At 36.5% G+C, this 24,879-nt stretch overlaps 3 protein-coding genes across 7 annotated transcripts; 2 read left to right on the top strand and 1 right to left on the bottom strand.

The window, feature by feature from the left end:
• The first annotated feature begins 878 nt into the window (after window positions 1-878).
• Window positions 879-8,539, top strand: LOC117919783. 5 transcript variants are annotated; one of them, XM_034837037.1, is made up of 3 exons: window positions 879-1,155; window positions 7,083-7,742; window positions 7,883-8,539. In XM_034837037.1, the coding sequence occupies exons 1-3, from the start codon at window positions 1,114-1,116 to the stop codon at window positions 7,916-7,918; spliced, it is 738 nt and encodes a 245-aa protein (XP_034692928.1). In that variant the 5' UTR covers window positions 879-1,113; the 3' UTR covers window positions 7,919-8,539. The 5 variants fall into 5 exon arrangements, with proteins under 5 accessions (XP_034692928.1, XP_034692927.1, XP_034692923.1 ...); XM_034837036.1 differs by having other exon boundaries at window positions 881-1,155; window positions 7,083-7,751; XM_034837032.1 differs by having other exon boundaries at window positions 903-1,155; window positions 7,083-8,539.
• Window positions 8,540-14,351: 5,812 nt separating this feature from the next.
• LOC117920418 (fructose-bisphosphate aldolase 1, cytoplasmic) lies at window positions 14,352-17,289 on the top strand. Its single transcript, XM_034837922.1, has 3 exons — window positions 14,352-14,496; window positions 15,706-15,933; window positions 16,205-17,289. The coding sequence occupies exons 1-3, from the start codon at window positions 14,469-14,471 to the stop codon at window positions 17,023-17,025; spliced, it is 1,077 nt and encodes a 358-aa protein (XP_034693813.1). The 5' UTR covers window positions 14,352-14,468; the 3' UTR covers window positions 17,026-17,289.
• A 3,808-nt stretch (window positions 17,290-21,097) lies between these two features.
• LOC117919806 (trihelix transcription factor PTL) lies at window positions 21,098-23,832 on the bottom strand. Its single transcript, XM_034837064.1, has 2 exons — window positions 23,304-23,832; window positions 21,098-22,850 (listed from the first exon to the last, which is right to left on the bottom strand). The coding sequence occupies exons 1-2, from the start codon at window positions 23,750-23,752 to the stop codon at window positions 21,614-21,616; spliced, it is 1,686 nt and encodes a 561-aa protein (XP_034692955.1). The 5' UTR covers window positions 23,753-23,832; the 3' UTR covers window positions 21,098-21,613.
• Window positions 23,833-24,879: the final 1,047 nt, after the last annotated feature.

Below are 24,879 nucleotides of genomic sequence, written 5' to 3'. Positions count from 1 at the left end.
TGTCAAACCCTTCATTCAGGTCTTCCGATTCCGTGGATTACTTGAAAGAGAAATTCCTACTGCTATGGTTGGCTTTTAGAAAGTTTGAAGGAAAGAAAAAATAAAAAGAAATAAAAAGGTTGGGGTGGGCAAAATGTTTCTAAAAAAAAATTTAATTTAATTGATTCAAAACTTTCTATTTAAAAGGAATCAGTAATAAACTGAATCAAACCGTAAGTATTTTCTGCACACCTATAATATTATTATTGCTAATCTTAGTTATTAATTTGATGTATATTTTCATATTCTATATGACTTCAAACTATTTTTACACACTTACCGAAAGTTTTGTGTTGATCAACTAACTATCCAGAAGTAAAAATCCATTAATTTCGCACATAATTTCAATCAATCACACAATATTTATGAGTTTTTTAGAAACTTTGCAGAGGTAAAAAAGCCACAAAATAATTAATTTTATATGAAATCTCTTGACCTTACTAAATTTTGAATTTAATAAATAATACTAATTTAATTTTAAAAAAAAATAAAATAAAATAATTGACCTATTTTTAACCGTATCACAGAAGATGAAGGAGAGTTGTACCTGATACAAACTCAAAAGGAAGGCATGGGACAGTTTCTCAGGTTTGCATAATCATCTTGAATGAATACGGTGCCCAAATCTGGTAAGTTATGAATATTAGATTTCCAGCATTGAAAATTTTCCAGCAATAGTCCATTGGAAGATCCCTCCATGGTTAAATCCACGGCTGAAACTTTTCAAAAAGGTCTGATTTCCCTTTTTTATTTGATTCTTTTTTCTTTAAAAATTACAATTTCCAGGAATGTCGCAAGAAATCCACTAATTATGGGGCCACGATAACCAGCCTAAGGAAGAAACAAAAGGCAAAAGAAGAAATACAAAATCAAAGATCTTATTTCACTCAAAAATCAGAATTTCCAGCCCTTATACAAACTGGGTTACATGGCTGACATTGGTGTTAAACATATTTATTGTCTAACAGGTACATATTAGTGCCATGTTTTAGAATTTGGTTTGGATGAGATTTCGATCCTCCGAGAGTGAAGAAGCCAAAAAGGGGTCCGTCTTTGTTCCTCCATTTTCCAGTGATGCCACCAAAATGGTTGCACCATTTGGGCTCTATGAAAGAGGTATTTATTCCCTTTATTATTTTTAAGCAATTCTCACCCATGGCACAAAATGAATCTTTTAAAAATTGCACCATTTAAGCAGTTTTTAAGCATTTCTTAGGACTTTTTAGACTTTTTATGAGAGCTTAGAGACCTCTGAAAAGTAGTGTTACTTGCCCCACTAAGCTTGGTTGTGACTGCTGGAGGCCCATTGCTTTCTGATTTGAACAAGTCTTAAGACTGCTGTAGGGTGTGATACAAAGACAATGCCTGAACCCAACTTCCTTCCGGTTAATGATTTTATGGGCCCCTTGAATTAGTTGAACAGGTGGGTTAGTTGACCCACACTATAACTCAAGTTTGATGGATGAATTACATCTTCAGGATTATTTATTTATTTATTTTTATAATTAATTCTTTTATATGGATTAGCTTCTATAGTAGTTGGAGTGTAAGTTTCTTCTTTTATTGAAAGGGATACTAAGGGGGGCACACCCCGACAATGCTTCATCTACAACATCATATAAATAATTCTCGTCAGCCCTTGAAGAAATTTTTGTCTTTTTTGTCCATTTCAAATCAGCATCCCGAGTTAGCTAGCAAGTTTTCAGCTTGATTGGCTGTGTGTACAAGTAAGGACCAAAAACAAGTCTGCCTGGCTTTTCCTCACCAAGGTTTGAAGCATAGGTAGAATTCTTGAAACAAGTACTGTCTCATGGGTATTCCATCATGTGTTTGGATCTCATCATCTCTTGCACTAACTGCATTGTCACAGACCTCTCATCAATGGAGTCGGCATGTCACACTCAAATAGTTTATGGTAATTATGTTGCACTCCAGTAAGAATGCAGTGACTTTTTGCCTCCACTGAAACCTGGTTTGCTTGCAAGGTTTTCTATATGGGTCATCCTTGGTTTTGATTTGGACCCATGCCTATTCACTTTGAAGGCTCAAGAACAAGCTTGTCATTAGATTGGTAGACACATTGCATGAAATAGTGAGACATCAACTACTTGAAGTCCTTTGGATCCTCCAAATTGATTTCTAAAGTTTTTCACCTTGTGTTACATTCTCCGCTTAATCCTCCAAATTAAAATTGTTTAGGATCTATTATAGGTGAGGATTGTGGGGCCAGCAAAACTTGTTACTGTAGATTGTACAGGAATTAGCTTAGCCGAAAAATGCCAAAACATAGAGATCAAGGTATCCAATTCTCCCCTTAGGAAAAGAAGTCACCAATCCACAATTACTGTTGTTGAAATCCTCGTTTCTTTTAATGGTAGATTTAGTTCTGGAGCCATGTAAACTACATTAAAAAAAAAAAAAAGAAAGGGTAGGGGGAACATGGCCATTTGAGCTCTCCAGGGGTTTAAGAGATTAATGTTTATTTTCTAGACCAGAAAAACCTTGTGGGAGAAATCATGGTCCTTGAGCATGAGTGATAGTTGTCAACAAATCTTTGGAATGATAAAAGGATGTTGTCATAATGCTCCTAGTTGCAAGAATTATTCCTACAACTTAAGAAGTGTGGGAGAATGTGAGAGTCTTCTGCAGAACGGGGAAGAATAAACATGGCCCTGGCTATGAGGTTGGAATAACATTTTTTGTTTGCTTTTTCTGAAGGATCTTGCTTTGTGGGTGGTTGCTTCAACTCTTCCAGGGGACCCACCCCTGTTGCATGCTAGTTTCTCCCACAAGGGTCCCTGAGCAGAGACCTACAAGAGAAGCTATTGGAAGCATAGATTGAGTAATTTACTTATCCTGGATTATGCCCTCCTTGGGCTCAGATTTTGTATGCCAAAATGATTGTAAATGTCAGCCAGCCAACGCATAGATACCACAGTTCATTATACAGTGACTCTGAGCTATGGGAATTTTTATATGATCCACAATCGGTTTTCACTGGGATAGATCAAACTGTTTGTTCTGGATTAGGGAAGGTGGTGTTGGTGTCACAATCATTTTTTGGTTCTGCAAGTTGACTTATACCATGATCATCATCATTGAGTGCATATAATTGCTTAACATGGTATTTTAGAGGTTCCTAGTTGGCGTATCTAGTGGGTTTGCCCCCTCATGTGGCTCTGGGGATATTCATATTACCAGAAGGTAGATGGTGGAGAGCACCACGCCACCCCATTTTGTTTATTTCTTTATTCTTTTGAAGTTGACTCAACGTTTTGGAATCTGTCTAATTTTCCTTCAAGAAAAGGAAGTCGTTTTCTTATCTGGAAGCAGTCTTCCGGCAATTAGACACCATAAAGATGTCCCTTTTCCCCTGATTTCTTGTGGGCATTATAGTTGTGAGAATGTGTGGCTTTTCCTTGAATGGGAACAGGGGAGGAAAAGGAGTTAGGTGGATAAAACTTCCACACCCTATGATTGATGGGTCGTAACACTGAAGTTCTTATCTCTCGGATGGGGTTCATAAATCCAATAGCTTTATTCAAATGTACAATCTTGTATTGAAAGGTAATGGCAGAGTGGAGAGCAAGTACCTTTAAGCATACTTTTAGGGAGAACAATCAACTTGCTGATTGCCTAATGCATTAGAGATGCTGCTAGGAATCACTCACTGCTTTTGTTTTGTGTCATTAGTGCTAATTCCAAAGCTATATTGAGTTCCTTTCTGGATCACATATAACCTTTTCAATTTCTAGCCATGGAGATCACTTGAGAAAGTGGCAGCTTCTACGTTTAACATTTCTATTTATTCCCTTAATAGGTGAGGAAGCTTTTTTTAATATACACGAAAGACCATTGATTGGCCCATGCCAAACCTACCACTCCACAAAGTCCTTCACGTTTTAAAATACTACTGAAAAAATATATTCATTGTTGGATATCCGTTTGTGCAACGTAGTTTATATACTATTTTGGTAATTAATTCTAAATTTTTAATTAACCAATATTCATAGTGGTTTACCATTTCTTGAGGTAGAGAACTTAGGCGGACCACACAGATTTTATAGATGAGAGTCTCCATCACGTGAAGTTGAACTAATTTGCTTAATGGGGCAACCTACTAAAACACGAGTTCTGTCTACAAATGACTTATATTGAAACAAAGGGAGTTTTCTTGCTGTGGCACAAGTAAAAATTCTTAAAATCCACTGTTCTAAAGATTTTTGGAGCTGCATTCTATCTCCAAATCTGGAAGTTCGATAATTATAGCAGCAGCATCATAGGAGTATTCAGTTAAAAAATATGTGAATCTCACTCTTTCTCCACTGTGGGAGTCATCACTTTGTTTGTCCATTAGTTTATCTTCTAGTATTTTGATTTGGCATTTGGAATTTATTTGATTTGCATGTTATGCTGTTGCAACTTGCCAAAAGTATGATAACTACTTGTATCATGTAAGAATAAATTCCAACTTCTGAAAGAACAAAAATCTGTGAGCTGGCTGAGGAAGTCTTTCTGCCTAAAATTCCCTTAGGTTAAATTATTATGATTGTTTGCTTGAAGATTTATTGGAGTGGGCCATTCCCACCTTAAAACAGATTGTTATGCAAAAGAAAGAATGCTTCTTAGCTTGTGAGGATGACAGAGGTTTCATAAGAAAAGAATATCCTTAGTTGGCTTCTATTTCTTATTTCTATTATCATAAGCAATGTATATACGGGTGATTAGGTAATTGCTTGGATTATTTCGGTTTTTGTTCATTTGAGGTTGTGCACTAAGTAGCCCTAAATAGAAAAAGACTGCTTTAAAAACTTGGGAACCAAAAACATAGAACTCCTAGTAGTAACTGGTACATCATTCTATGATTATAGAAGTGTATGTTTATTTTGCCTCAGACTGTAGGATCATTAGTGATATGTAATTATATGAATATTTGGATCACACAGATTGTTAGACATAATAGGATACCTTTTTCGCATTTATTGTCTTCCCTGCTCATGACCAGTTCAATGAACCATCATTGCCTTGAAACGCATCAAACTGATGCTTCTGATCAATTTTAGTTCAGAGGCATATCGCACCACACCTTGAAATATTTTCAAAATGCAGAAAACTGGACTTGTTGATGGTTAGATGTATTTGGGGGTTGCTATGGGGGGGCAATTCTTGCGGGTTAGAGTTTGCTTCTTCAATACTGAGGATTCCCTTCACCGATGCCCAATTTTACTGCAAATTCTGGTTTATTGTGTAAACTCAATTTAGACCTACCCTGTTTTGCAGCCTTAACATTATGTATAGACATAGCTGAAAAGAATCAAAACTACTGAACCCCACCGTGCTACTTCTTTATCAACCAAGTGAAGGTCCATCAAAAAACATGTACATCAGTGCATTGATGTACGATACTGATTCGAATCACATGTACATCAACTTTTTCTCTCTCGGTTAACCTGACTCTTCTTGTCCCCTTCTAGCTAAAAAGGTTCTTCAAGCACAAAAGGAAGTGTAGCATAACCAGTTCTTTGGTTCATTTTTGTCATAGATTTTAAATATAAACTTGGGTCAGGTAACATTGACAATTACAATTTGTTAAAATCTGTCCATGGGTGTTTTTTTATATGTTATTCTTCTTCCAAAATGGGAGCTTGTGGCCAGATGAATACTGAGACTCAAGTTGAAAATTTCAAACCCACCCATTGACTAAACAACTCCACTCCCAACCCTGAAATCTCCAGCGCAGGACTTCCACCAAAATCTAACCAACTCCACTCCTACCCTAACCCTGAAAACAACCCATTGCAAAAATTTAATACGTTACAGAAATATATGGGAATTTTCACATGGAAAAACAGCTTCACTCCTATCCACAACCCCCCAAATCAGACACACCCAGTGCATGCCTTTAATGTGAATCAGAAACACATGGGGATATTTCACATGCAGAAACAGCTTCACTCCTACCCCAAACCTCATCTCCAGTATAAAACTTTAATCCAAATCAGAAATATAAGAGGGATTTTCATATGGGTGAAATATGGTTCCTCACTCTGTGGGGTTGGGGCTCTGATCGGTCTTTTCCTCAGAGCTCTTCCAAGGAAGTTCAAGCAGAATTTAATGTGCCTTCAACTGCATCTGTATTATTGTTTGTATTCAACTATTTGAGGAGTTCAAGGTCTTAATCTTACACACTGGAATAAACAATTTATATAGAGTCGGGATGTATCAAAATCTGAACTTATAGACTTGCAATTGGTGGATCTCCAGACTATTTTAAATTTGTGGCCCCAACTCTCGCCATCGACAATTCATCACCATCGTCAGCTCAATCCTGTTTCATCTAATAGCATTTAAAGTTGTCCAATTCCACGCTTCGACATGGCATCTTTCAAAATTTACTGTCTGGCTACTTTTGGCATTTGCTTGTCTCCTATTAATTTAATACTAGTTGTTATGTAATTACATTAATTGTTAAACCCTTTGATCAAATCTTTACCAACTCTTCCCCTTTTCGCAGATTTGTGTTTATTTGATTACTTCAGAGAGATTCATGAAATCACCAAACTAAGACAATTAAGTTTTAATAAGAGGAATCAGATCAGGTCAAACTTTGTTTTTTTGTTAAATATTTTGTTTAGTTTCTTGAATACACCAGAGTGAACTAGCGTAAGAAGCTGAATAAAGTGGTATTTGGTCTCTTCTTCTTTCCATATTCATAGAATAAATTTAAGGTAAGGGGATTCCTATTTAATGTAAATGGGCTGTCTAGGAACTTGGGCTTCCTTTCTTTCCCTTAGTTTGTCTCTACTTGTTTGCTCCCACAATTATGTTAGAAAATGATGGGACAGGTCACATAGGATAAACACAGAGCACCCATCTTCCCCAGCCTTGAGTTTCTGAAAATTTTCCAGCTAAGGCAAGGGAGAGAAGTCTCTCTCTCTCTCTCTCTCTCTCTCTTCTCCCCCCTGTGCTGACTGTTGCAATTCTATATTAAAAGTACCCTTCCTCAATTTAATCTTTGTTTTTCCTTTTCTTTTTCTTGGCAGTTCTCTAAAATGAGAACCATAGCATCTTGTTACAGCGAACACGCCATTAAAGTTTCAGACTCCTACTGTTCAGGCCCTTCAAACCAGGCTTGTCTCTCCCCAAGCCTCATCCCTTCAATCCAAAAGGCAGTTACATGTATTTACAAGGCTAGGCTCTCCAATCAAAAGCAGCTCCTGATCACTCTCAACTGGTGCAACAACCTGGTTGGACAAGGCTTCAGCATTAATATCAGCAACGGCCTCTCCCCTTCTTTCGAATCCAATGCAGTCTCTCAACAATTTCGAAATAATAGGGGCACCAGGACTTTCGAATTATGCGACTCAAGAATTGAAGTCTTCTGGGATCTTTCCAGGGCTCAGTATGACAGTGGACCAGAACCAATCAATGGGTTTTATGTCATAGTTTTGGCTGACTCGGAACTTAGTCTCCTCCTTGGAGACATGGATGTGGAACCCCATGTGAAAAAACTCATAAATGGAATCCCTGTTGCAAAATTCTCCTTGGTTTCCAGGAGCGAGCATTTCTCTGGTAACGCCGTCTACTTGACTAAGGTTCAATTCTGTGACACTGGAACAGCCCATGACATTCTGATCAAGTGTAGCGGAGAAGATGAAGGGTCTAGGAATCCGGTATTATCTGTCTGCGTAGACAACAAGAAGGTAATTCAGGTAAAGCGATTAAGGTGGAATTTTCGGGGAAACCAGACCATCTTTGTGGATGGATTGCTAGTGGATATGATGTGGGATGTTCATGACTGGTTCTTCAATCCATCATCCGGTTCTGCTGTTTTCATGTTTAGGACAAGGAGCGGACTGGACAGCAGGCTATGGTTTGAGGAGAAGAATTTGACGAATAAGGAACAAGAGAAGGTCGAGTTCTCCTTGTTGATCTGTGCCTGTAAGAACCCTGACTGATTCTTAGTTTCTTCTCTTTGAATTCCCTATTCTATATAATTTTTCTTTTATAGAAATAGCAAATTGTTTGCTTTCTGAATTATAGGAAAATATGCTCAACTGGAGTGGAGAAAATGAATTTGAGTTGTAAAAATTTTACTCTGTACATAAACCCAATTCATTCAGATTGTTCTCTCTCAAGCAAAAACCTTCCTCATTATGACTTTTGAGTATGAAGCTAAATTCAAAATGTTCCTTTCATTTGACATTTTTTCCCCTCACTCTTCTCCCCATTGTTAAAACCCCTCCTAAGCCCGTACAGTAAATCTTGCTCTTTCCTCTATTGGCAGTGTAACTGTGTCTGGTGCCCAATCTAAAGTCCCCTGGTTTGTTCAGCTTTACTCAACCTGGATAGGCTACTTAAAGTTTTTTTACACTGATTTTATGAAGCGTCTTTCAAGCATTTGGAAACAAGTGTTTTATAGAATTGCTTCTTGAAAGCACCACCAATCCGAATCTTATTTTTGTTGTTCTTATACATTATCATAATAGTTTGACATTGATGTTCACGTAGCATGTAGGTGCATTAGGTTACTTGAGGTTGAGGGTTTCCATCTGTGCTGGGGGGACACCGGCAAGTGGATATTCTAAATGCTTTCTTTCTTCATCCATACATGCTGTCAATTTCCTCGAAAGTAATGTATTTTTGGGGCTCAGATAAATTGGCTTTTGAATCTCCATGTTAACTTCTTTTAAGGTGTGAGGAAAATTAGTTGTATTTAATTAATCACAGGTGCAATTCTGGCTCCCCATCACATCCCGGAACTCTGGGATGATGATAGTGCAATTTCATCTGATTTTGTGCCCCCTGGATTTCTTCCTCAACTTCAAGTTCCGATATGATTATCCAATTAAAATACAAAACAAAAACACACGAGATTATCATGGTTTGATCAACTGTACTTAGATCTAAAAATTATTTAGTAAGAAGGTAGAGATAATCAATAATTTCAAGAGTAATCTTGAATCACCATTCTTCCTACTATATCCTTCATAAATGATCATGGTCCAAGGCAGCTCAACGTCTCACCAAACCAATCCGAGATCTCTCCCAATTTGAAGCCTCTCGCATCAACAAACACTCCCTGATTCGCTTCGGATCACGCTTCTAACCCACTTTGGAATACTCCAAAACTGAAGAGCAATGCATAAAAAGACCGTCCTCTTTGAATTGGATATCTGGGAACAAATCGTCTCAAGCCCCCAAAGACAACAACCCTCATGAATTCTCGGGGAGTCTCAAGATTCAAGATCTCCACTTCACTTGTCGAACCTTGTCTCATTTCTCTTTCTAAATCTCTTTAACAACTAGTCGAATAGACTTGGTTAGGGCCTGGGGCAACATCATTTGTCAAATTACAGGCCTCTGGGACATCCTGCAGTAGTAGCGCAAGGCCTGTTGCGAAGGTAGCAGGCCAAGCGCAGGGGAATGTGGTAGGAGAGCAAGCTTCTAACAGAAGCTCTTTCTCCCAGCTCCAAGCCCACACCATATATGATAGTTAGGCTGCTCTTCACCACCTTTGCCCAAATCTCTGAAATTTGGGTCAAAATGTTCTTTGATCAAACAAGCCATAGGTTATGATATCTCTTTCGAAACTATTGGATGTAGGTGTAGCTACATACAAGGGCGGAGCAGAGATTTGGGTGGGAGGCAATATTTAATTTAATTTAATAAGAATGAATATATTTTCTTTAAAAAGATATATTTTGTTATTAACAACTTTAAATAATATAATATCAAAAACAATTTATTTGAAATTTTAAAAATTAAACATAAATATATGAGTAACTAATTTGTTTCGAATTAATTTTTATTTATTAATAACAAGAAGTTATGTTTGATTGATGAGATATATTTTTTCTCATTAGGTAAGATATCATTTCAAATGAAATATAATATTCTTAAATAAAAATATTCAAATATAAAAAAGAGACTAAATAAATGTTATTCTATTCCTTATTTGATTAAAGATAAAGATAGATTATGATGTAACTTATATAATCTGATCACTCAAGCATAAAATAAAATGAGATATCTCATTTTCTTTGTCATATATCATATTATATCTACGTGACTTAATATGATTAGAAATATCATTATTTTTATTATAACAATTGGAAGCATGGAATTGGTCTTCACGATGTTTGCAGGCTTTTCGACTAAATTCCAAATTAAAAAACACGGTCATGTCAGTACAATCATATAAGTAATTTGGTGGTGATTCAAGGAAGTACCTTTAGTCGGTGGTGCCTAAAAGATACCTTCTTTCTTGGTGTAGGGTCGAGATGAGTTTCTTTCTTCAAAAAACTACTCAATCTTCACATACCTATTTTTTGTATCACCAACAACACATCATTTAAGTTATTTTCAATCTTTACATTCAAGAAACCCTTTTTCCTTACAAGTAGCTGGCCATCTCTAACAAATGTAGACATTATACAACAATTATTAAGGACACGAGTTAACAAATGTGCGGTTGTTATTTTCTTTTGTTAAATAAGTCGTACTCTAAATCCTAGTGTCAAATAAGTTGGTCATCCTCCGTATCATTCCCAGTAGCCAAGTGGGCCGACAAGTAGAGGGTCATATCTATTGGGCCCAGGCTATCTTTGGCAGTGGGCGCCTTCATTAAAATTGATATAATAAGCCTTATTAATATTAAATCATGAGCAAGCTTATAATTGTAATGGGGAATTGATGAAATCTAAAAGTTTGAATTTTGAAATTAGGAAAATAATTTCTTTTAATTTATTATTTTTTTTATTATATGCCATTATCCAACCCAACATATCCTTAACCCATAATAGGTCTCTTATTGTCTGCTTTATTTAAAATTTTATTTATAAATTTTAATTATGAATATTATTAAATGTAAGAAAAATTATATTTTTTTAATAATAAATATTATAATACAACAAAGAGTGCAAAATATAGATGCCCTTCACTAATTACAAAAAACCCGAGAATATATATATTTAATTGTTTTTATAATTATTAGATATATTTAATATTTTAATTTGGCAAATACTTTTAAAATAAAAAATATTTCTAATTATTATATAAATAAAAAAAATTCATGGGATTTGTTTTATAATTGTTAGTGATTTTTTTTTAATCATTGGATATTCACAAGAAAGATTCAAGTATGATTTGTTTGGCAAGCCCAAATGGAATATGTGGAAGTTGTAAGTATTAATTTTAATTTGATTTTAAAATTTAATTAAAAGCAAAAAAAATATTATATACCTTCATTCTTTTAATTTCCTTTGTCAATAAGAATAATTCATCCAAATATAACCATCATCCCACCTCATAGCCACCTCAACTCTAGAAAGATTTTAAAAATAATAATAATAATAATTAATTTTTTATAATAAAAGAATTTAAACATAAAAATAAATAAATAAATAAAATTGCCTTTTTGATTATTATAAATTTAAAAACATTTATGTCGAAATCGCCAACGCTAAGCCTTGTTCTGGAAGCTTAATGAGTGTTCCATGTGATTTTAATTCAATGGATCTAGATTAAAATCAGGATCTTAAGAATTCAAGTTTGACAAGGAAACCAACCCACAAGCCTATGACTACAACAATCTTTAGTCTTGGAGAAATCATTCATTTACCAGACTGCTCTCTATAATTGGATCCATGCTTTTCAATTACCCACGTGAATCCATTAAAAGACTTTGCCTTTTGCCTCATGTGGTTTTTTGTTACTGTCACGCCATCACCGCACCACCAATATTTCTTATAAAATATAATTGGTTTTTGACAAGATTGAGAAAAAAATAGAATATAAAAAGGAAGCATGATAAGGTTAAAGGAAACGAAACTTGAATTCTTGTATAAAATTTCCACAATTTTAAATCTTTTAATCTTTTAAAATTTTTTCACATTTCTTTTTTTATATCTGATAATGACATTCAACCATAAAAACTATTTTTTTTAATATTTTCATTTATTCACAGGATGATAATGAAGTAAGTTTTTTTTGGGTACTCATCTCATTCTACTCTTAATGAGACGAGTTTGAAATTTAAATAAATGGGTTTAGGATGAGTGAAATTTTTTAAAAAACCCATTATGGGTTAGGTGTGAGTTCAAGTATTATCTTATCTCTAACCCAACCTATGTATTACATCCCGATCATATATAAAATTAATTTAATTTAATTTGTTATTTTCTTATATTTTAATATAAGAAAATAATAAAAACAATAAAATACTTTTTAATAAAATAGATTATAAAATTATAATAATTTAATTATTTATAAAATATATTTATTTTAATGTAATTAAAAAATTTAAAATGATATTTTTAAAAAATTTAAAAGAATTAAAAAAATTAAAAAAAAAAATTAAAATAGAACAAGAAGGGGCTGCCACCCCATCCCATTTAATTTTTTTTTTTAATGGAACAATGATGAAAAAAAAAAAAAAAAAATTATTTTTAATGAATAGGATAGGGTTTGAATGGGAGCACTTGTCCTAAACCCTGCTCTAGTGCAATCCTTATTTATTTCCCCTCTACATTTAAAAAAATAAATATAATCATGAATTTTATTTTCCTTAAAAAAAAATTATTAACCCCAAAGCAAATGATTTATAGTGCGTTTGATAGTGATTTTAAAAAGCATTTTTAATTTTTATTTACTTAAAAGATAAAAAAATTTAAGTGTTAAAAAAATTAAAAACACTTCATAAAATTACTATAAAACACACTTTTAATGGTCTAATATTAATGTTACAATTATATCTTATGATTATCCAGAGGAACAATTCAATTCTTAATAGATTTTGAAAAAGCTGGTGGCAAAAGCAGGCTAAGCCACAAAATCAAATCACGTCTATATCTTCCAGACGCATAATGCATGCCACTTGGGGATTTATTCTCATCACCACTTCTCTTTCTTTTCTTAAGAATAAATAAATCATGTCCACGTCTCAAAATTCATGCCAGCTGTTAATTATCATTAAAAATAGTAAAATACCATTATTTTTCAAGACTTTGATATATATATATATTTATAAAATCAAAGTGACATATAAGAAATGCCGGCAAAGAGTTTGTGCATTGATTCCCCCAATTTTATAGGGAGGTCAAATTCAAATTAAAACGACAGTCCACCGGGTTCATTTTTTTTCCTCTTCGTTAAGCCGTATAATAATATACGCCTGAGAGTGGAAAATTGATTATAATTTTGTGATGAGAAAAGAAATATTAATATGCTCACATGCGTGAGAAGATGACCTATTGTAAAGTGATGTCCATTGCCCAACTATATTTTATATCATGAAAGTAGATCTGAGCCGAGTGTTCTGCGTACCTAAACAATGTTAGGTTGACTTGTGAGTTGTTGAAATCGGAAGCCCCAGGGCAGAACTCACCAACCACCAGCCTCAACCACGCCTCCATTCATAAATTTTAATTTTGAATTTTTGATCCACCTACCTTTTATTTTTAAAGTTAATGTGTTCACAGTATAAAAAAGAAACGGAGAAAATATATACTTATTTTTTTATTATATTTGTCAGTTAAAAAATAAATAAAAAAGAAAAATAGGACTGAGGAAAGAATACGAAGATAGCTTAGAAAAGTGGTGGAAATGGAAAAGGGAGACGAGGAAAGGAAGGTGGCAGCGTGGCAGCAAGGGTAAGAACTAAGAAGAAGAGGGAATAGGAGAACAAACCACAGGCGTACTAAAGGTGCTGGTGAAGCGGTCGCTCTCTGTTTTTACGTTCTCCACCTACTCCTCCCATGCCCCTGGTTTTTTTTTTTGTCTTTTTACCCCTTGTTTTGACCCACCTATTCCATCGCAGGTGGTTTTGGCCTTTTGTTTTGTTTTCCTACGCTTTTTCTGGATGTCCCCACTTTGTTTTCTTTAGGTTATGATTACCGTATTTGACCTTTCCTATTTCGGCTTTCTATTGGGCCAAGCTTTGAGCCCAACCCCGCTTTCATCGTATTGGATTCAAAACGATTTAATTAATTGCATGTCAGGATCGAATTCCAAATCTTAGAGTCATACAGGAGATCATATAATGCTTTAGGGAGTGATACTATCCGTTATTGTTAGTCAATGAATTTTAAAAAATAAATAAAATGTTTTAAGCCCAATATGAGACAGTCACTGGCCCAGTAGATGGCGGGGCAAAAGCGTAAAAGAAGTGAGGAACCGCCCGTGGAACTGTGGAAGGTCGTAGTCTCCAAGGCCAATCCCATGGGTTGTTACCGGTTACGTGATGAAAAAGCCAAACAAACCACGCGCATAGCGAAAATTTCGATGCCCCTCTCGCTTGCCCTTTCTCTCTCTTATCTCTCCCTCTTATAATAAAACCCTAACCGATCTTCTCTCTTCAGTCTCTCTGTCGCCTCTTCTATCTCTAACAACGACTCTCTCTACAAATCTCTAAATCTAATCATCCATCCATGACTTGCTACAAGGGAAAATACCATGGTATAGTTCAATTCCCTAAAATCTCTGCTTTCTTGCTCTTGTTTATTAAGCTCTTTTTTTTTCTTTGTTAGATCTTTATGCCGTGCTTCGTCCTTTTTCCCTGTTTCTCTGTCTTCAGATCTGAGTTTTTTCGTCTATTATTCTCTTTAAGATTGGGATCTGATCTCAATTATCAATTCCAACATTCAAATATGTTGTTTTCGGTTTCTTTCATGGTCTTTTTTTCCCAATTTATTTTTTCATGTTGTTCCTCTGTCACTGCTACTTAAAAAGATATAAAAGTTATCATCTTTCTTTGAATCTAGTATGCTGGTAATGTAGATCTATGATATTAGGGTACTTTCCGCAGTTCTTTGTTAACCTTTTGGTCGATCTGTTGTTTCAGATGAATTTGTATTTAACAACTCTACAAGAGCACACGGTGGTTCAGTTGCATGTATATTTACAGTAAAACAAATTAAAATAGCTTTGGGATTTTCAATACTCAAAAATTCCAAGGGGGTGATTATTGAACATGGAGGCCGAAACGGATTTGGGTATCTGTGTTTTTGTTTGATCCCAGATGCTAAGATGTAGTAAGGAGAGATATATTATTCATACCTCAAAAGATATTTCAGATTTACAATATTAGTGGCAAGATTTAAGATAATAGTGTTGTAAAACCTGATATGATTAGTTTAAAATATGTGTATCACACTATCATTTATACTTTTTATATCAAAATTGCATTCAATGTTAGGAAATCTTGCATTAACTGGAATAAAGGATTAGTATTAGATCATTTGTGGATGGATCATGCATAATCCTTATTTCAAAGCTTATATAAAGCAAACTATCTGGTCTATCAAAAAATAAATAAATAAATAAAGCAAACTATCTGTTCTTTGAATTAAAATGAATTTATTTGTGAGCAAATGTTGATAATAGTTTGTATGAAATTGTCTAGTAAACTTGGTCTATCAATGACCTGTTATCTATCAATGCTGTAATTGATCACTGTATGTGGCGTGGGTTCATTTCGTGTTTACTATTAATTTCCTATGCCCGATAAGCAATAGGGTGACTTTGTCCTCTATTCTATTGCCTGCTGTGATTTTATTATGTCTTCTCTCAAACCAAGCTTGTGTTTGGGGTCATAAATTTCTGTCATTAATGTTATTATTTATATTGTGCATGGAAATAAAATAATTAACATTTTACACCTTGTAGACGAGCTTATTGCCAATGCTGCCTACATTGGCACTCCTGGAAAGGGTATTCTTGCTGCTGACGAGTCAACTGGCACAATTGGCAAGAGGCTAGCTAGCATCAATGTCGAGAATGTTGAAGGAAACAGGCGTGCTCTCCGTGAGCTCCTTTTCTGCACTCCTGGTGCCCTCCAGTACCTTAGTGGAGTGATCCTCTTTGAGGAGACTCTCTATCAGAAGACTGCCTCTGGTATTGTATTTTTATCTGTTGAGATTTTAGATGTAGGGTGATATTTCTGTGAGTTCTGTTCATTAAGTTATTTTATTATGTTATGTATGGAGTTTGATGAAATTATTTGCCAATGCACACAAGTTTTGTGAAATTGAGTATAATACCTGCGATATTTTTATGTTTCTCTAAATAATTGAAGAAAAAAAATTCATTATTTGAGTGGGTCCTCTCCCCCCACCTGGGAACTCAAGATTCCAGATGTACTGAAATTGTCTTTTTTAAATTTCAGGCAAACCCTTTGTGGATGTTATGAAGGAAGGTGGAGTTCTTCCCGGAATCAAAGTAGACAAGGGCACAGTTGTGCTTACTGGCACTGATGGTGAAACTACCACCCAGGGTCTTGATGGCCTTGGTGAACGATGTGCAAAATACTATGCAGCTGGTGCCCGGTTTGCTAAATGGCGTGCTGTGCTTAAGATTGGCCCTACTGAGCCATCTGAGTTGGCAATCCATGAAAATGCATATGGGTTGGCAAGATATGCAATGATCTGCCAGGAGAATGGCCTTGTCCCCATTGTTGAGCCTGAGATCCTGGTGGATGGCCCTCATGATATTGAAAAGTGTGCTTATGTAACTGAACGTGTTCTGGCAGCATGCTACAAAGCACTGAATGACCATCACGTTCTGCTTGAGGGAACTCTGTTGAAGCCTAACATGGTGACTCCTGGATCAGAAGCCAAGAAGGTTTCCCCAGAGGTGGTGGCCGAGTACACCGTTCGGACCCTCCAGCGAACTGTGCCTGCAGCTGTTCCTGCTATTGTGTTTTTGTCTGGGGGGCAGAGTGAGGAGGAGGCCACTCTCAACCTCAATGCCATGAACAAGCTCAAGGGGAAGAAGCCATGGAACCTGTCCTTCTCCTTTGGACGTGCACTTCAGCAGAGCACTCTCAAGGCCTGGTCAGGAAAGGAGGAAAATGTTGTGAAGGCCAGGGGAGCATTCCTGGTAAGGTGCAAGGCAAACTCTGAGGCCACTCTTGGAACCTACAAGGGTGATGCCAAACTTGGAGAGGGTGCCTCGGAAAGCCTCCATGTCAAGGACTACAAGTACTGATGAAGTTTTGGGTTCGGTTTGCTTTTCTGTTTTTCTTTGGAGAGTATATGCAGGTATGGGGACATTAATGGTCTCATCTCAGGCACCATAGGTTTAGGGTGTTTTTCGTTATCTTCCGGATCCTTTTATGCTTGTAGTTGAATGGTGGTAGATTAATAAGCTTGATGAGCGATGTTGCCATGTTGAGTTTGAACGCTTTTCAATTAAAACTCTGTTAATGTGTTTTTCCACCTTTAATATATAAAATATTGTCATTTGGAACAATCACTGCAGTGGTTAGGATGCACTTTGCTTTTTCCTCATCGTGGTCCAATTGTGTGACCCTCTTGATAAAATTTGAACATAGGTACCCCTTATTCATAAAGCTTCTTATCGTGGTCCAATTGTGTGACCCTCGTAATGAAATATGAACATAATTACCCTAATTCATAGCCTTCTAATATTCGCTTTGAAAGCTATAGAATTTGGAATCGTATAATGAGGAGGATATGAAGCTTTGAATATTAACCTCTAGACTGTTTTCAACCATAATTTCTGCGACATGAGATTTTGATCTTCCCAAATATTGTTTACGCTGCACTAGAGAACAAGATGTTTTTTTGAACCAGCCCCAGAACAAGAATAGGGTAGAAGTATTGTGTGAGAGACTGAAGTTAAAAAAATGATAATGAGACAGGAGTCGAACCATTTTGGTGACATGGGCGTTTCGGAATGGTCATAACTGGTAGGATATAGCATAGAATAACCTTTAATTTTGGGATAATGGAGGGGGTTATGGTGGGTGGTTTGATAATAAAAAACATGGAAAAGAAGCATCAATATAAAGTGATTAGGATTCACGCCACTTTCTAATTTCAGCCCGTCATGACTCACGACCAGAAAGCCAACCCTCGCACGTTACACACCCCCTTTTCTTTTTTGCGAGTATTAATTTTAGGTTTTCACACAATAGTTTATTTGTTATTTTTGGGACAAAACAAATCCCTTGATTTTCTCTTCTACCTCCACTCCCAAGGCAGTGCTGGTAGAAGCAGCTATGGGGTAAGTCTCACAGAGCCACTTGTGTGTTTTTCTTGAATTTCTGATCTCAGTCAGTAGGGCGTGGATGTAAATGTGTTCTGGATTTTATTATCTGTTAACGTTTAAATAGGGGGGACTAGCCAAGGAAGCCTACTGGCCAAAAATCTTAATTCTGGGCTTGCGGTTTCCTCAGCTCCCTCGTCCATCTGATTTTCCTCGCCCAGTTTCCATTGTTTATCTTCTCTAAACAAAAAGTTGGCACCTAAAGAAGAGGGATAGAAGGATATAAATTATATTTTGATCTATTTTAGCAGGTTGGAAACCTCAAAACCCATGTGTAGGGTCTGTAGATGGGCTCCGTATTTCGTGGTGGCCCTTTCATTTGTTTCTGTGTTCATAAGCCGATAGCTATGGCCTTTTGCCTACATAGCTGAATTTCACTGGGCCTAAGGCAAAGTTGGGCCCTTGGGCCTTTTTTTTTCTCTTAAAACATTAAAGGAATATATATACTCTTACTATCACATGGGCTTGTACATAAAATTTGGATGATGAATTTGTGAAATACTGGGAATTCTGTTGTTCCCTCGTTATTTTGTTCATTGGGTCATTGAATAGCATGGTGCCCCAGTCTGTTTCAAGGGAAAAATTTAATTAAATAAGAAATTGTGCTAATCTTGTATATTAGGCTATCAAGTTAGAAAGGAGTAAAAAATAGTATAGAACAAGGAACTTTAGGCTTAAAAGATAGAGCCCAATAAAAATTTACTATTTTAGTAAAGAGAAAAAGGGAAATTAAAATATTAGAAATAAAAGGGGTTGCTATTTGTGGGCAAAAATATTGAAATCAGAAGAATTCCAAATTTGGGATATGAATAAAGGAAGAAAGATGAAGAAGGGGGATGTCAGAAGATGGCTGGAGGAGTAGCTAGTCAAATCAATTGCACCAGCAAAGTAAAATAAAGACTAGAAAGCTGTATAACATTACTTACATTATATCATTTATATTTTCAATAATTGAAACGCAAATGGATTTCCTTTTAACTGCTAATGTCCATAGGCTTCGGGACAAGCAAGCAAGCTGAGTTCAGGGTTCAGGAAAGAGGAAAAGAGAGAGATGGAAAGAAATAAAAGAAAAGCTGATGAAAGAAGGAAAGCTCTCTGCTACTTCACTGTGATAATGACTGTAATGTCTCCCCTTTGTTTGGCTCTTCTTGGGGGAAGCTTCTTAACTCTTTCCCAAGTACGGCAGTTTCTGTCCACAAGTTAAATCACCCCTGCCCCTGGTTCATCATGTAATAAGTCCTCAAACGCCCCCTCTCCCCACCCATTCCTTTATTCTATTCTATTATTTGAAGCCAAGCCTTACAACCTTCACCTTCATCTTTCTCTATATCTATAAGGAAAAAAAAATAGTTGGTAAAAATTATGTTTAAGAAGACTAGCATTTAACATATATTTGCCTTTTTATTGATGAAATGTCTATGACAGGTTTGAGTCTTGATTTAAAAGTTTTCATTTCAAATATTTATTTGTCAAAGAAAAAGTGACCTTACAGGCTAGGGTTACATCTTAGTTTTCCATGACCCGTCACACTTCCAAACTATCATTGGACCATCACGACCCTCATCTTGACATTGTTTTAAAATACTTCTATTTCCCTTTCTTTTTATTTTTTATTTTTTTATTAAAGCTTTGCCAGACCGTAGTCTACTGTTCTTGCCTATGGGGGACTAAATTTGGGTACTATCACCATGATCATCAAGCTGCGCGCCATACCAACACCACTACGTACCTTATACCTCTACCACCGAATGCAACCTTGAAAACATCACCATAATGCACACATACTTTGTGGATGTCCCCGCTTATTAGTATCTGTAAATCCCATCTTGAAAATTTGAATTTTGAACATAATGGCATTTAATCAGGGTTGATTAACCTAATAAATATTGAAGTTTGATTAACATGTGTTGAAGTTCAATGACATCTGAAATTAGACAGACACCTCAATGAACAGCACAAGCGTGTAGAAAATGAAGGATGCCATTTCCTTTAGCTTGGAAGAACACCAACAGGTCATTTCTATATCTGTCCATAGATTAATCGCCTAATGCAAGCTACCATTATTTATTTGTATGTTCTGTCGGTCACAAGCATACCATTCGGTGTAGACTACTGTGATTTCATCTTCCTGAAGGGGAGGCTTCATTGGCTTAAGAGATTTCCATTTGATCAGTGGGGATGCAAATGTTGTGTTAAGCGTCATATTTCTGCAGTAAGTGATCAGGAATATACATATGTGCTTTCTCTTTTAGTTTTAGGACATTCATCAATACTATTCTAGCTAGTTTGAGGATGGGTTTCAAAGGATTAGGACCAAAAGGGAAAAGAAAGGTTTAGGGCTCATAAAAGCGTCAGTTCATAAAAGTAGAGTTTGTATATTTCTTTTCTTGGTTTCTCTTCTGTTGGTGAGTGACAACTAGGTTCTCTCGTTTCTTATGATATTAGCAACAAAACCATTGTTTAATGGCATGAAAGAAAGGGTAAAGGTGATCAGTATAAGTCCTCCTGCTGCATCACAATTCAACATCCCTGAACATATAAGTTGGCTTGTAGTTTTGCATGGGAGCTTAGCATGGTTGTTTCTTTACCTAAATTTAATTTTCTCATTCATAATGCTCAATTCAAGAGCTACCCAGTCCCTACCATCAATTCAAATAAAGGAATTGGTACTTATTTGACCGGCATTCTTGTTTTGTTAATGCCTGAAAATTCTCGTTGATTGCACTGCCTAAAACGTTAGTCCCATCAGAGAAGCCAAACTGTGATCTTCAATTACCAAATCAATTTTACTGCCCAATTTCAGCTGCAATGTGTCCTTTTTCAACTGGGAAATAGAGAAAACTTACCTAAAGAGCCCCAAAGTAAATGTATTTTTAGCATGATGCTTAAAAACAAAAACATGCAGTCTAGTAGAGTAGAGTGACAGAGTTTAATTAATATAGAAGGGGCAATTAGGGAGTCCTGGAACAATAAGTTTAAAGAGCGAATCTTGCTCATAATCAACTACAAATTCATTTAAAATAAGAAAGATCTAAAACATATACTCACACATGAACATGTTGCTAAACTGTAATTCAGTAAGTTAAAAGTCAAAAAAAAAAAAAGACAAGTTAATAATTCTAGTATTTCCCAGATAATTAGAGAAGATAAAAATGAGGGGAAAAAAAAAAGAAAAACAGATAAAACCAGTTGCATGTACAAAGGAAAATTTTGGCATAAAAAGAAAGTTTCAGAAAACCCCATAATGAAGATCAATATTGAGACTCCTCTCCCTATTAAACTCATGAGAAAAAATCCATTATTTTTCCTCCTGAAATGTTCATCCCCTAAGACCCCATTAAACATCAAATCTCTATATATAAATTCTCAGTCAGCTACTTGCTTAGACATAGTATGTCCCACATCTAAAGAGAAGCATTATCAAATCCCTTGCCTCTCAACAAGTCAGCCACCTTGTCCCTCCCTTTACATACCTCCTGATCAGAAATTGTCATTTGTTTTTAACTCACTGGTTGTCTCCCTTGTTGAGCTTCAAGGCATAATTCTCCCATAGATTCCCATCCGCCATCAGGAAGCGAAAGCAGCTATCAGGCACTGCACTGCCAGCATTAGAATTAGAAGGCGGGGAGCCCTCATTAGGTTGAAGTCTGGCCATCTCCGGCCCTGGCTCACTGATTTCACAGTAGGCTCCTCCTTGATTGTATAATGTCTCATTGCTCAGAAAGTAAGTGCAACTTCTAGAATTTTCCTTGCGTTTCTTGTTACACTCCTTGGTTCTCAGAAGATAATTATTGATGCTATTCCATTTGTCTTTGCACATTATGGCACTCCGATCATACCCCAAGCAAGCCATCTTGCCTGCAATATCCTCCCAGAGAACCTCTTCTGAAGACCCAGCTTGCTGAAACCTTGATTCCATGTTGGTTCTCAGTTGCATTAGCCTTGTAATCTCAGATTCTGGCCAGCTCTCACCCTTCACGGAGTTGCTCACTGTTTCACTTCCATTCTCATTCTGCCTTTCCCCAGGATTTCGGTGTTGGGTTGCCATTAGCTCCTCTGGAGATGGAACCTTTAGCTCTCTACCAGTTAATTTTTGCAAGGTGTCCATCAGAGCAGCGTCACGAGCTTCAATCCATGCTCGCTGAGTGGCCCAAAACTTATGCTCTCTATCTAACCTAGCCGCCTCCTGTTTCCTCCATTCTTCCTCTCTTAATATCCTCTCTTGTTCCTTATGTTCAAGAGCCTTCAGCATTTTCTCCAACCACGCCTCTTGTTTCTCCATGAGCTTCCTCATCTGTGAGTCAATAAAGTCCTTAATCTTCACTTTCCAGCTCCTACGACTCCTCCTGTTTTTCTTGTCGGTTGAACCATTCTCCGTCGGCCCAGTATTATTGTGATCATCATCTTCAGAAGAGGAAGTATCAAAGTCAGAGGAGTTAGAGAGGCTAAGACTATCACAAAGCTTCGGGGTTTGAAAGATTTCTTGATTCTGTGTGGCTATGTTAAGGTTGGTTGCAGTATGGAATGTGAGACTACTTCCAGCAAGGTGATTTTCTGGGACTGAGACCGCATTACTGGTGTCTCCATAGAGGGCTTCAAGCTGTCGGAAGAATCTATAGTGCTTACCATCTTGCCTTCCAGCCTTCCCTTCCTTGGTCTTCTTGTAATATTTATATAAGTTCTCAAACTTTTCTCTGCATTTCTTTCCACTCCTTTGGTAGCCGTGTTCTTCGGACATTATCCTACAACAGAAAAATAAAAATAAAACGAATCAATGAAGTAACCAACTAATTAAGAAAATAATATAAAGCAGCCACAAAGGATTTCATAGAGGCACAATTAATATTATGTGCTTTTGTTGCTTAGCAACTATCAAAACAAGGATGATTGTTTGGGGCTTCTGTAGATATTTCACAGTAAATGTGTAGCTTAGCATACAAAAGGCAACCTATTCTTTTTGCATAGAAAGTGAAGACTGAACTCGACGGGTGTAAGATGGACTAAGTGCAGTAGATATTCAGCAATTTTTTGTACCAAAAAATCAACTTTTTCTTACTCAAAACCAGTGAACTGAAAAGTTGGAACTAAAGATGAAGAAAAAAGAAGTTTGAATAAAAGATGAAGAAAAAAAAAAACCTCAACCGACACAAAAATTTAAAGAAAAAAAAAATCTAATAAGTTGAATTAGGGTATACCTTGAAACCTCATCCCACAATGGACCCTTTTGATTTGCCTCCTTGAATTTTGAATCAAGACGAGATCTGATTTCAAGAAGGGTGAGGGTTTCTTGTCTGGGCCACCTTCCGGTGGAGGCATCGCCTCCCAGGCAAGCGGCGTCGGCATCTAAGCCAGTGAGAGTGGCATTGGAAGTAGGCACAACAGTGTTGGTGTTGGTCGCAGTAGTAGTAGGAGGAGGAGCGGCAGAATCAGTAACAAAATCATGAAGGCCTCGAGACATCATGTCATGAGTAACTTGACGACCCACCATCATCAAGTCGTAAGGTTGAGCTGGAGTAAGAGTTCGGTGGTGATGATGGGCGGGGAAGAGGTCTGAGTGGTGTGGAATAGGCGGAAAATGGGGTCTGGTGTTCATGAACTGGCGTAGATCAGCCATGCCATAGTGATGATGATCTTCCATTGCCATATGAAGACTAATGGCTAAAAAAAGATGAGAGCTTTTTTCCTTTTAACAGAGAGAGAAAAGATGGAGGAGCGCTAGACTCGGATCGTGTCGTCCACGAAAAACCTCCAATTTATGCCCAGGACATTGGTCCCATTTTTTGTTCAAAAGTCTACTGCTACTCTCCTACAACTCGCTCTTGCTTTGTTTTTTCCTTTTTTTATTTTTATTTTTACTTTTTTTAATTATTATTATTTTAAAATTTAACATACTCCTCCTCTCCTTAAAACACAACACAGGATTGGAGACGGTAGCCAAGGTAGACGTAGTGACTAATAAACCCGGGACACGTGTCGCAAAGAAGACGACGAATTGAGTACAAGGAGTGGTGCCTTGCTGACGCGTGTACAGTGCCTAGGATCCTGCCTTTTTGACCGTCCTCTCCCTCCTTCCCTCCCTATCTACATCCTGCTCTATCTCTATCCTTGTATCCAGTCTCCAGATATCCAATATATCTCTACGTATACCATCCAATATGGAATCAATCACATCTTCCCCACCAAATCATCCCATCACTGCTTGCCACGCCATTCAAACACCCTACTATAACCTAACTTGATGGTTGCCTTCTGAGGAATGGGATCAAACTTGGCCTAAAAAGCCTCTTTCCTACAAATTCATATTACACCGTTTGGGAGTATTTCACCTCTCTAGCAACCAACACAGTTCACCCGGACCAAATTCATTAACTCTGAGAACATGCTGCTTCTGTTTTGTAAAGCATGGTGCATTGGATTGATTTTAGGGTATATGCTATGCATTACCTGTATAAACAGTTTTGAAAACATGGGACATCCTTTTGATTAAAGGGATGTCCTTTGGGTACATATCTCCTTTTAATGAACCTCAATCTGCCTTCTATGTCATCCGAAACCTTGGGTCAAGGTCAACCATATTAAAATGTCATCCCTCTGCTTTAAAGAGTTCAAAAGTCAGGTCTCTCCAATTTTAAGGAGGGTTTGGGGGTGAATTAGAATTGTTACTATCTCTTATGTTTTAATGCCTCAATTTTCAGCAAAAGACAAAGCTAATCAAGGAAGACTACAGACTGGTGCTGTATGGTTATGATAATAGTTGTTTTGGGTAAGAGA

This window comes from Vitis riparia, chromosome 8 (assembly GCF_004353265.1).
Source record: "Vitis riparia cultivar Riparia Gloire de Montpellier isolate 1030 chromosome 8, EGFV_Vit.rip_1.0, whole genome shotgun sequence".
In the NCBI taxonomy this organism is placed as follows: Eukaryota; Viridiplantae; Streptophyta; class Magnoliopsida; order Vitales; family Vitaceae; genus Vitis; species Vitis riparia.
This window is presented reverse-complemented; position numbering and strand designations above follow the sequence as displayed.

What these genes read in the sequence shown, in the direction of transcription:
- LOC117919783 (XM_034837032.1), top strand. Translation starts at nt 1,114, where the DNA reads ATGCCACCAAAATGGTTGCACCATTTGGGCTCTATGAAAGAG. An exon ending in ATTTGGGCTCTATGAAAGAG is followed by an intron (nt 1,156 to 7,082) that starts GTATTTATTCCC and finishes TTTTCTTGGCAG; the next exon opens with TTCTCTAAAATGAGAACCAT.
- LOC117919806 (XM_034837064.1), bottom strand. Translation starts at nt 23,752, where the DNA reads ATGGCAATGGAAGATCATCATCACTATGGCATGGCTGATCTACGCCAG. An exon ending in TTGTGGGATGAGGTTTCAAG is followed by an intron (nt 22,851 to 23,303) that starts GTATACCCTAAT and finishes TTTCTGTTGTAG; the next exon opens with GATAATGTCCGAAGAACACG.
- LOC117920418 (XM_034837922.1), top strand. Translation starts at nt 14,469, where the DNA reads ATGACTTGCTACAAGGGAAAATACCATG. An exon ending in CTACAAGGGAAAATACCATG is followed by an intron (nt 14,497 to 15,705) that starts GTATAGTTCAAT and finishes TACACCTTGTAG; the next exon opens with ACGAGCTTATTGCCAATGCT. An exon ending in CTATCAGAAGACTGCCTCTG is followed by an intron (nt 15,934 to 16,204) that starts GTATTGTATTTT and finishes TTTAAATTTCAG; the next exon opens with GCAAACCCTTTGTGGATGTT.